This window comes from Rattus norvegicus, chromosome 5 (genome assembly GCF_021556685.1).
Source record: "Rattus norvegicus strain SHRSP/BbbUtx chromosome 5, alternate assembly SHRSP_T2T, whole genome shotgun sequence".
Taxonomy (NCBI): domain Eukaryota; kingdom Metazoa; phylum Chordata; class Mammalia; order Rodentia; family Muridae; genus Rattus; species Rattus norvegicus.
The window spans coordinates 164,451,869-164,463,089 of NC_141538.1; the positions used below are offsets into that span (position 1 = coordinate 164,451,869).

Genomic DNA, 11,221 nt, shown 5'->3' on the forward strand with positions numbered 1-11,221 from the left:
ATGGATGGGTGGATGGATGGATGGGTAGGTGGGGTGGGTGGGCGTGGATGAATAGCAGTTAAATGGATGGAGTGAAATTTTTCAATGCCATTCATTGACACTCAAAGTAAAAGCTGATCAAAGGTTTCTGGGGCAAGAGCTCCTGGTCCAGATGTCAGCCATGTACGTTCGCCTCTGAATAAAATCCGACAAGCCACGGAAGAGAGCTCAGACAGGGACCCTGGAACCTCTTTCCCACAGATTAGACTCTAGGGCAGGGTTGGGGGGGGGGGCTTGAAGGAATCAGGAAGTTGGGAAGAAGTGGACTTTCACAGAGGAAACACTATCTACAGAATGCTACTCGGGAAAAGCTGTCTCTTCAGTATGAGTCTTTGTCAAAGACAGACTACTCTCAGCCTTGTAGATAGGTAAAATCAGTGCTGGGTGGGGTAGGGTGGGGTGTGCCTAAATCCTAGCACTTGGGAAGTAGAAGAGCTCCATTGTCCAAAGCCGGCCAGAGTTGCACAGCCAGACCCGGTCAGGAAAGAGAGAAGGAAGGGGAGGGTCAGTCAAACTAGAATGCCTGCACTCAGGAGGTGTAGCAGGATCAGGAGTTTGGGACATGCTCAGCCATGCAGCTGGTGACTATATAGCTTGAGGCCAGTGTGGACTGAGTGAGACCCTAACAACACCCATTCACCTCCAACCAAAGAAAGGAAGTCACAGACAAACGTTGGCAAAGATTACTTCCAGGTTGTGGTATAAACCGGTGCATAACTTACACAGCATTTCTAGGTCATATTACTGTGGAGAATTCTTTTCTTATTTCTCTCTCTCTCTCTCTCTCTCTCTCTCTCTCTCTCTTTGTTAAGAAAGATGTACAATATTTGTATAGTTTTAGAACTTGTGTCCTTTCTCGAAAATGAGAACCGGCTGGAAGACGGGAGTCCGCCTCATTATGCAGAGGCTCACTCACACTCTCAGACTGTAGGGGGCCCAGGGCTCTCCAGCAGCAAGCTCGAAGTCACAAGACAAACCAGAGGAAGAGACCTCAGCAGAATGCAGAACATTGGCTTCCCAGCTGGGACTTAGGGCCAGGAGCTGCTGCAGCTGGAGACAGGACTTGGTGCCAAAGATCCACCAGCGTCTACCGGGTGTTTTAGACTCAGAAGGCCGAGGACTGAGATTTCCAAACCCCCAAAGGAGGAAATGCAAGTGTAAATGGGGGGGGGGGGGGGGGGGAGAAGCAGCCAGCCTGTGTTGGCTGGCTCAGTTTTCAAAGCTCTTCTTCATGCTTGTAACTGTTTGCAAAAGGAGAAACTAAGGCTCGGAGAAGCATTATCTGCTTGGCATCACACACGTGACGTGGGGCCGCAGTAAGGAAGCATCAGACAGCTCCCAGCTAGAACTGCCTTTTTGCCAGAGTCCACGGAGACCCTCACCAGTGATATACCCCAGATAGAAGACATTCCTGGGCAGTCATCAGAGTCTAAATTAAAAGAGGGATGGGCTCTAGAAACTGCCTGAACCTTCAAGAGGAAGGGTTCACTCTTGTAAAGCCCGACTTTACACGCTTCTGGTATCTGTTTCCTGTTTGGTTCATCGAATTGCTAGAACTTGAACACCGTCCAAGATTCGTGTACGGCGGCCTGTTTCTTTAAGCAGGGGTGGTGGCTGCTGTCCAGATGTTGCTTCTCGAATTTCTAGTACGTGCTCCACGTGCTTTGGACTGTTAAAGGCGCAGGACTCCACTTTGCGCAGACGCCGGAGAGGCTTCCTCTTGTCATCCACTAAAAAGAGAGGCTGGAGAGATGGTTGGGCAGTTAAGAGACTGGCAGCACCACTTCCAGGGATCCCGCACCATCTTCTGACTTAGACATACAATATGCACATGGAGTTGTCTGTTCTCTCATTCCACCATATAGGTCCTAGGTACAGAAGTCATCACACTTCCTGGCGAATGAATGCCTTTACCTACTGAGCCATCTTGCCATTAGATTTTTATTTTAATTTTGAGGTTCTGGGAAATCGCTTGTGCTCTGTTCTGAGCTAAAACTCTGCCAAAGGGGGGAGGGGAGTGTGATTTTTTTTTAAAGATTTATTCATTTATTATGTATAAGTACACTGGCTTCAGACACACCAGAAGAGGGCATCAGATCCCATTACAGATGGTTGTGAGCCACCATGTGGTTGCTGGGAATTGAACTCAGGACCTCTGGAAGACTAGTCGGGTGCTTTTTTTTTTTTTTTTTTTTTTTTTTTTTTTTTTTTGGTTCTTTTTTTCGGAGCTGGGGACCGAACCCAGGGCCTTGCGCTTCCTAGGTAAGCGCTCTACCACTGAGCTAAATCCCCAGCCCCTCGGGTGCTCTTAACCGCTGAGCCATCTCTCCAGCCCGTGATTGTTTTGTTGTTTACTTTGAGATAAAGTCTCACTGTGTAGACAGGCCAGCCTTGAACTCACTAAAATCCATCTACCTCTGCCTCTTCAAAGAATCAGATTAAAGACATGTACACAATACCTGGCTAAAAATGTGCTATTGAGCTTTGGGGCATTTGTTTGTTTGTTTTTTTTCTTTGTTTAGTTTAGTTTTTCAAGACAGGGTTTCTCTGTGTAGCCCTGGTTGTCCTGGAACTCTGTAGACCAGACTGGCCTCCAACTCCGAGATCCACCTGCCCCTGTCTCTTAAGTGCTCGGACTAGAGGCATGTGCCACCACTGCCGGGCTCTTAGCATGGATTCTTGTGTGAAAATAAAAACGGGTAAAAGCTGGACATGTGCCTTTAATTCTAGCGACTGGGAATGCTGAGAAAGAATCTTTGGGGCCTAGGAATTGTTTGAAGTCCAGTCTGGACAATACAAGAGAGATCCTGTCTCAAAGATGAACAAAAAAATAAAGTAAAAGCAAAACAGGATGAGCATTCTTCCAATGCGACGCGGGCTCACAACTTCAGCAAACAACTTTCTGTCTGCTTACAGCCCACTAGAAACCACCTCAAGTGACCGTTTAATTGTCAACTGTGAATTTGCAACAGCCCATCTAGCTCTGGATTGCTCAGACTCCAAAATGGGAAACAATCGCCCGTTGTCTGCCTAGAATCCAAAGTGGAAACAACCACCCACTGTCTGCTCCAGGGCTCCAGTCGATTCCCAGGCCGCGCCGCCCCTCCCCCCCATATGGATGCTGTAGGTCATGTCAAAGTATGAGAAAAGTATGTTTCGTGTTATTGAATGAGTTAAAACTGTTATTGAATGAGTTAAAGATGGACCTTAAGAAAACTACTTGGTGTGTTTAAGAAACAGGCATTCCTGAGCTGGATTTATGTCCCACTCTGGTGTACTCAACAGCCAGGCAGGTTTGAAACGCTGCCGACAAAATATTTCCTTAGGACATCGTTTTTCAGTGGCTACCCTTCCTCCTCCTCTTCCTTCCCTCTACACTTCATTCCTCCCTGTCTCCTTTCCTTCTTTCCTTCCTTCCATTTACCTCTATGTCTTTTCTTCATTCAGTTAAAAATAGTTTACAGAAACAGTACGTTTTTATTTTTTAACTTTAGGGCTGTTGAAACCATCAGCAGCTAACGAGGCGCAGCTCTCGTTGGGTTTGGCTTGCTCTCTGATTTTCTTTTCTCTTTTTTCCACCAAGCCATTTGGATTCCTGCCCACATTTTGCCCCGCCCTGCCCCCGCCCGGCCACGCCCTCAAAGAAACTCCGCCCCTTCCCCAAATCCCGCCCTTGGCCGCTTTTCCACCTTGTCGCAAAAAAAAAAACTCAGCGATGCTTTACGGCCGGCGGCGTTTGACGTCTAGGAGGCAACCAAGAAGAAGGAGGAAGCGGTGAAGGTGGCTGCTGGGGCGGCTACGGTGGGCTTTGAGGTGGGCGCGGCGACGCGGCCCGGGGAGTGAGCGGCGGCGGCCGGGCGGGAGGGCTGGGCGGCGGGCCCGATGTGGCTGCAGCAGCGCCTGAAGGGGCTGCCGGGGCTGCTGTCGAGCAGCTGGGCCCGCCGCCTCCTCTGCCTGCTCGGCCTCCTGCTGCTGCTCTTGTGGTTCGCGAGCTCCGGGGCGCGGCGGGCGGCGGGTGGCCTGCACCTGCCGTCCTGGGCCCGCAGCGAGCCGGGCGCCGCCGAGCCGTCCGCCTGCCTGGAAGCGGCCACCCGCGCGTGGCGCGGCCTGCGTGATCGCGGCGAGGCGGTGCCGCTGGGCCCCGGGGTGCCAGCTCTGGTGGCCAACGGCTTTCTGGCTCTGGACGCTGCCAACAACCGGCTGTGGGTGACGCCCGGAGAGCGGGAGCCTGCCGTGACGCCGGACTTCGTGCCCTTCGTGCAACTACGCCCGCTGAATGTGGTGGCTGAGGCTGGAGAGGCGGTGCTGCTGCTGCGGGAGGGCCTGCTGCGCCGAGTGCGCTGCCTGCAGCTGGGGACCCCGGGCTCAGGCCCTGCCGCTGGTGTCCCCGGGCCCGCCTCAGCCTCCGGGCTGTCCACGGGTTCAGGCCGTGACTGCGTGCTACTGCAGGAGGACTTCCTGGCGCACCGAGGCCGACCCCACGTCTATCTGCAGCGCATCCAGCTCAACAATCCCACGGAGCGCGTGGCCGCGTTCCAGACTGTGGGGCCCACCTCGGGCCCAGTCCCCAAGTCCTTCACCAGCACTCTGGAGAAGGTTGGAGATCACCAGTTTCTCCTATACTCGGGCCGGTCCACACCCCTTCCATCAGGGCTGGTGCACTTGGTAGTGGTGACCTCTAAGAAGTTAGTGAACAGGCTCCAGGTGGCTCCCAAGACACAGATGGACGAGACGGTGCTGTGGGTGGTGCATGTCTCTGCTCCCATCCACCCCCAGGTGCTCAAAAGCAAAGGAACCAAGGAGCTCAAGGCACTGCAGGACTTAGCAAGGAAGGAAATGCTGGAGCTGTTGGAAATGCCCGCCTCGGAGCTGCTTCAGGACCACCAGTACCTCTGGGCCCAGCTTTTCAGTCCGGGTGAGGCCTTGGTGTGGGCTTGGTACACAGTCACCACTTGGCACCAGTGTGCATAGGGTCCACTTTAGAGATGTCCCCCATGCTCGGAGGTGGTCACACAGAGGATTGCAACTTGGCCTTGATATTCAAGGGTTGACTCTTCTTAACCACTTTGAAGCTATATGGTCTTGGCTCTGTGGTCTTAGCCTTTTAAGCCTTCACAGTAAGTTTTATAGGGTTTTAATGAAGATTTGAGTGTAAACATTCAGTTTTATTGTCTGTTCTTGGCCTTGGGCCTAACCTGAGCAGGTGGAGGGTTTTGTTTGTAAAGAATAAACCATCAGGGAGGTGCACAGACACTCTGACACTCTAGTTTGGCCGCACAACATGCTTCAGCTTCTGACACTTGAGACTGAGATTCCTTCCTCTTGCCGTCGTGGCTGCAGCTCTTGTGCCGGAATGCAGGAGGGTTCTTCCAGTGGGTTGGAATGTGCAGGCCGAACGAAAACTTTCTTTAAAAAACAAACAAACAAACAAAAACCCAAAAACTTTTATTTACTCTTTGGGAACGGAAACCTTCCCTGTCAACTGTTTAAGAAAAGAAAGGCAATGCACAGCACTGAGTTTTGGTTTTCAGGGTTACAGTTGCCAGCACTCCTGTGTGGTTGTGCAGATAGAGTTTAGTTCATTCAAGAGGTATCTATCTGTTCATCAAGTGCATTTGCTGGTGGACAAGTGGACAGACGAGTCCTTGTCCATGCAATGCTTCCTTTAGCCTGGTTTGGGGGGAGACAGGAACATGAACATTTTAAAAGTGAGACAACTTTGCTGTGAAGAAGACTGAACTGTGGAGCACTGGTGAGGTATGGGGTGCGAGGGCCACCCCTCTGCTCCCTGGATGTCGAGCCACTTAGAAGCAGCCTGTCATGTGACCAGGAAGAGGGCATTCAAGCCTGGAGACTGTCCTAAGGAAGTTAAGCCTGGTGATGAGCAGGAAAAGGGTGGTATGAACTTGAAGCCTTGAGAAAGGACAAGGAGTTTTATCCTGAGATGGGAAAATGGCACAGTATAAGTATAGACTAAGGAGGCAGTAGGTACACAGACAGGGTAAGAGGTTCCTGGGGAGCCCAAGGGAAGGAGGAGACATCCCAGTTGTGACATGGACGTAGAAGTGGTGGGTCTTGGTATATTTTTGGAGGAAGGACTCTTGGGCCGTGGTTTGACTGTGGGAAGTGAGACTGGGAGGGCAGCTCCCTGATTTGGGGTTGTGAACAGTTTACACTAGGTCAGTTGTGCCTGTCAGATACCCAGGTGGAGATGCTAAGGGGTGTGGTTAGCCCCTTGAATCTAGAATCATTTAAATAGGAGGCTTCGTCCTTTAAAGCACAGTACTGAACCAGGTTAGGTTCTATAATCTAGCATTCCAAGAGAGTGAGGCCGAAGGATGACTGAGTTCAAGGCCAGCCTGTGCTACATAGAGAGCCTGCCTCCAAGAAGAAGAAAAAAATTGAATAAAATCAAATATTAAGATAGCTATATGGGGACTGGAGAAATAGTTCAGTGGACAAGAGCACTTGCTGCTCGTCCATGGAATCTGAGTTTAATTCCCAACACCCACATGGTGTCTCACAATGTACTGTAACTCCAGATTCAAGGGATCAAAGTCCAAGAGACTTGTATGTAAACGCTGCATAGACACACATGCATATGTACACACATAAGGTAATGTTTAAGCTGTAGTTGTTAGAGTGATAGAACCAGCCAGAATTGGCTATGACACAAATGACATCTGATTGGGAGTTCTAGACCATAGGATTCACACCAAGTGCTGACTAAGTGTATGGTGGCTTGGCTCTGGCAAGAGGTCCCATACCTCCGTTAGATGTCCTGTTGGTTAACTTTTCATCACTGCGACAAAAGCAGTCTGCTGAAGAAAGTTTATTTTGGCTTACAGTTCAAAGAGGTGCAACTCATCATGGGGGGAAAGACATAGTAGCAGAAGTAGGAGGTAGCTGGCCACACAACATCTGCAAGTCAGGAAGTAGGGAGAAATGGATGCTGGTACCCAGCTACAGTTGTGGATGGAACCCAGTCCCTGGTATAGGACCACCAACATTTAAGGTGGATCTCCTCACATCAGTCTAAGGTAGAAAATCTTACATAGACATGTCCAGAGGTGTGTTTGTGTGATGATTTAATCCCTACCACATTGAGTCAAGATTGGCCATCTCAGGAAGTAAAGATTGCTCCATCATACCCAGGGCACCAAACCGCTATCTTTTATTACTGACCAAAAGCTCTGCCTTCTTTAGCCCTCACCTTTGTTCCATCTCCTCTGCCTCCAGCCAGGCCTTCCTACCTAATGCACAGCTTCTCTGGTGTTACAGGTGTGGAGATGAAGAGAATCACGGATGCTCACACTCCGTCTGGCCTGACCGTGAACCTAACGCTGTACTACATGCTTTCCTGCTCACCAGCCCCACTGCTTAGCCCCTCTCTGAGCCACAGGGAACGCGACCAGATGGAGGCAACGCTCAACTACGAAGACCACTGCTTCAGTGGCCATGCCACCATGCACGCCGAGAACCTGTGGCCAGGCCAGCTCTCCTCAGTGCAGCAGATCCTGCAGCTGGCTGACCTATGGAAGTTGACCCTCCAGAAGCGCGGCTGCAAGGGGCTGGTGAAGGTCGGAGCTCCAGGCATCCTGCAAGGCATGGTGCTCAGTTTTGGCGGGCTACAGTTCACAGAAAACCACCTGCAGTTCCAGGCCGACCCTGAGGTGCTCCATAACAGCTACGCACTCCACGGCATCCGCTACAAGAATGACCACATCAGCCTGGCTGTCCTGGCGGATGCTGAGGGCAAGCCCTACCTGCATGTGTCTTTGGAGTCCCGGGGCCAACCTGTCAAGATCTATGCCTGTGAGGCAGGCTGCCTCCATGACCCCGTGGAGCTGACCTCAGAGCCTGGGGGCCACACGTTCTCTGTCATGGTGACACAGCCCATCACACCACTGTTGTACATCTCCACCGACCTCACACATCTGCAGGACCTGCGGCACACGCTGCACCTTAAGGCCATCCTGGCCCATGATGAGCACATGGCCCAGCAGGATCCTGGCCTGCCCTTCCTCTTCTGGTTCAGTGTGGCCTCCCTCATCACCCTTTTCCACCTCTTCCTCTTTAAACTCATCTATAATGAGTATTGTGGGCCTGGAGCTAAGCCTCTCTTCAGGAGCAAGGTAGGTTACCTCAACTCCTAAAGCCCCAAGCCGTTTGTCCAAAGCGGGTAGCCTTGGCAGGGGACAGTCAAGGCAGGAATGAGAAACCCTCCAAGCCAGTGCCACAGCTCTCAGTGTCATTTTCCATTATATCAGTATCAAATATCAGTATCAGCTGTCTATTGACCGCACACTGGTTGTGGTGCACTCCTGTTATCCCAGCATTGATACTGAAGCAGGAAGGTTGTGAGCTATATATCAAACCCTGCCCTTGGAGGTCAGGCCATCAGTATGTTTGGGCGGTAGTTAATTCTGTCAGCCTACCACAGTAGGAGAGCCTGGTCTTCCCTGGCCCTCCCCTCTTCCTCTTCCTAAGCCTTGGCTGCTGCAGAAAGGTAGACCAGACAGTAAACCTGTGCCCCAGCATTTAGGAAGCCCTGATCCCATGCAGGAGATGGGCCCTGTCCCTTCCACCAAGAAGCTCTGTGGCATTTGGTTTCTGGTTCAAGGCCAGGCTTTCAGGGAAAGCAGTCCTTGGCCCCCAGGAGCAGGCAGCAGACGGAGGCAGGTCTGAGTTCCTCACGATGGGGGAACCAGTGGAGACTTGGGTCGGAAAGCAGTGTGGAGAAGGCCTTCCAAGTAGCCAGCTTTTGGCCAGCTATATAGAAAAGGTGGGTCCTGCAGCTGCTGGAGCCAGGAGGCTCTTCCCCCTACTGGCCACTGCCCTCCTGCCCTTGCTCTTGCTTTGGCATATATGTTCTTATATGTCCAGCATACAATTGGGAAGACAGCTCAAACTGCCTCCCTGAGGAACTGCCCATGCCCCTCACTGCAGTGCCAGAGAGAGCCCCAGCCAACATGCCACATCAACCCAAGGCCCTGGGCCAGGAGCTGCCTGTTTGGCTAGTTCTAAGACATTATCCCTGTGGTCTGGTTCCCTGCCAGTGTGTACATTTGTCTGTTTTGAGATGGCCTCATGTATCCTAGGCTGGCCATGAACTTGCTATGTAGTAGAGGCTGCTATGAACTCTGATCTTCTTGCCTCTACTTCCCAGATGCTGGGATCATGGGGGGTGTTCACCACCGTGTATGGCTCCCCTCCCTCCCCGAAGCTTTCTGCAGCTTGGCTGTGGTTGGTGGTAAGCAGTGCTCTCTTGTCTCATTGAACAGGAAGATCCCAGTGTCTGAGTGAACCTCGAGTCCTGCTCTCGGCCACCGTTTGCACAAGACACCCAGCACTGAGCATCCTGCTGCCGCATGAACAGGGAGCCTTTGGAAGCACCAACCCTTTGTGCCTTGTGGGGGACAGTGACTCAGGAGCGCTTGTGGGTACAAGAGTTTGCACTGGAGGGGAGGGAGGGCCGAGGACTTGTGTAAGTTTTCCAGTCAATAAAACAAACCCTTAGGGAGAATACTTGAAGTTGAGCGCACCCCTCCACTTCCCCCGTTTCTTCTATCCCAGGAATAGATCCTCTTTAAAGACTTGTTTAGGAAAAATTGTGTTCCTAATTTAATGTGTTCTTTCTCGAATGGATTTCTAATTTATTTTTGTTGAAGTTTTGCTGGGTGGCTTTTCTTCCACCTTAATCAGGACTGTTGGTGACAGCAACTGATCCCTGCCACCTCATTGTCACCCAGAGGCCCCACACAGTCTGTAGGCTGGGCCTGTGGCCACCCTGCCTGGGGAAGGCGTGGCTCCCTGCCCTCTGCTGGTTTGCACATTGCCTCTGTATTACTTTGAGCCAGGGGGGTCTGTGTTTTTGAACTTTGGGTCCCTGGGAGAGGTGTTTGACTTTCTAGTGATGATGGTTGTTGGGTTTTGAAATACCAAAGCTTTTTTGTTCTTTTTTAAATAAATATCTTTCAAACTTCCGGGACTAGTTTGTTTGTGGTTAAGCCCTTGGGCACACTCAGCACATTCTCCTGTCACTAGAGTTTCGGGGTGGTCTCCAGTGGTGCTCTCTGCCTCAGCGTGCTGCTTTGTCTTGTGGAGGTCACTGTGCTGCTTCAGGGCCTGGAACATCTCCCCTACTCTGCTGCAGGCACCTCCTCCCTTAGCTGCCCCAAGGGCTCTGAACCCTGCAGCCCTGGATTTTTCTAGTAGAGGGTAGAGGCAGCAGGCAGTGACGGCCTTTGCTCATGGGAGGAGAGGGAACTGTCTACTTCAGGGCTCTGAAAGGGACTGAATGGGAATAACAACCCCCTACTGGGGCTGTCACCCGTAGAGTCTGGTGTCCTTCCTGCCCCCCACTCCTACCCTGGGGTTCCCTGACTTTGACTCACCAGGAAGCCTGACCTGATTTCCAAGGATTTGTGTGTCTGCCACCACAGGTGTTCAAGAGTAGACAAGGGGATAGGGCTGTGTTCTAGGCAGCCCTGGTTCTTACTGCTTTAGTCCACAGCACTGGCTGTGTCATGTCAGGAGCCATCTAGGGAAGGCTAAGGCTACCAGGTGGCCTTCCTGGAGGTGGCCCACCTTGTTGCATAGACTAAGATGGGTGAGCTCTGGGAAGCAAGGCCTCAAGAGACTTCATCCCAGGACTGCTTCTTGCTATTGATATACCTTTGCTGTCACTAGTAAATTAATATAACAATTCCTAATAGCATTTTCCACCCTATTGGACAAATTTTCTGCAGATCAACAGAGATATACTGTCTTGTAGTGATGCTATGTAGATAAACGATATCTTAGTTCCTAATACTGATACTGTAGAATTCCTAAGTTTACACTGGTAATTATTGAACCCTTTATAGAAAGGGCCACAATTGCTGGGAAGATGGTCTCAGTGGTTAAGAGCAGCGGCTGCACTTCTAAAGGTCCTGAGTTCAATTCCCAGCAACCACATGTTGGCTTACAACCATCTGTTATGGGATCTGAGTCTTCTGGTGCGTCTGAAGACAGCTACTTATATACATACATAAATAAATAAATCTTTTTTAAAAAGGGGGCTGCAATTAAGGTTCTGCAAGTCTTTTTGAGTCACAGGCTAATTGTACTAGAAAGCAGACATGTTAAGGATTTACAATCAAAATTCCTTTCTGGGCTGGTTGTAAAACCATTATTTGGT

At 51.0% G+C, this 11,221-nt stretch overlaps 1 protein-coding gene across 5 annotated transcripts; it reads left to right on the top strand.

The window, feature by feature from the left end:
- Positions 1-3,773: 3,773 nt before the first annotated feature.
- 2510039O18Rikl (RIKEN cDNA 2510039O18 gene like) lies at positions 3,774-10,028 on the top strand. 5 transcript variants are annotated; one of them, XM_087549484.1, is made up of 4 exons: positions 3,774-4,954; positions 7,321-8,174; positions 8,663-8,824; positions 9,324-10,025. In XM_087549484.1, the coding sequence occupies exons 1-4, from the start codon at positions 3,922-3,924 to the stop codon at positions 9,339-9,341; spliced, it is 2,067 nt and encodes a 688-aa protein (XP_087405610.1). In that variant the 5' UTR covers positions 3,774-3,921; the 3' UTR covers positions 9,342-10,025.
- The last annotated feature ends 1,193 nt before the right edge of the window (positions 10,029-11,221 follow it).

Excerpts from the sequence above, each read along its gene's own strand:
- 2510039O18Rikl (XM_087549487.1), top strand. The coding sequence starts at position 3,922 with ATGTGGCTGCAGCAGCGCCTGAAGGGGCTGCCGGGGCTGCTGTCGAGC. Across the intron at positions 4,955-7,320 it reads GGCCCAGCTTTTCAGTCCGG|GTGTGGAGATGAAGAGAATC; the intron begins GTGAGGCCTTGG and ends CTGGTGTTACAG. Across the intron at positions 8,175-8,662 it reads AGCCTCTCTTCAGGAGCAAG|GCCAGGCTTTCAGGGAAAGC; the intron begins GTAGGTTACCTC and ends TTCTGGTTCAAG.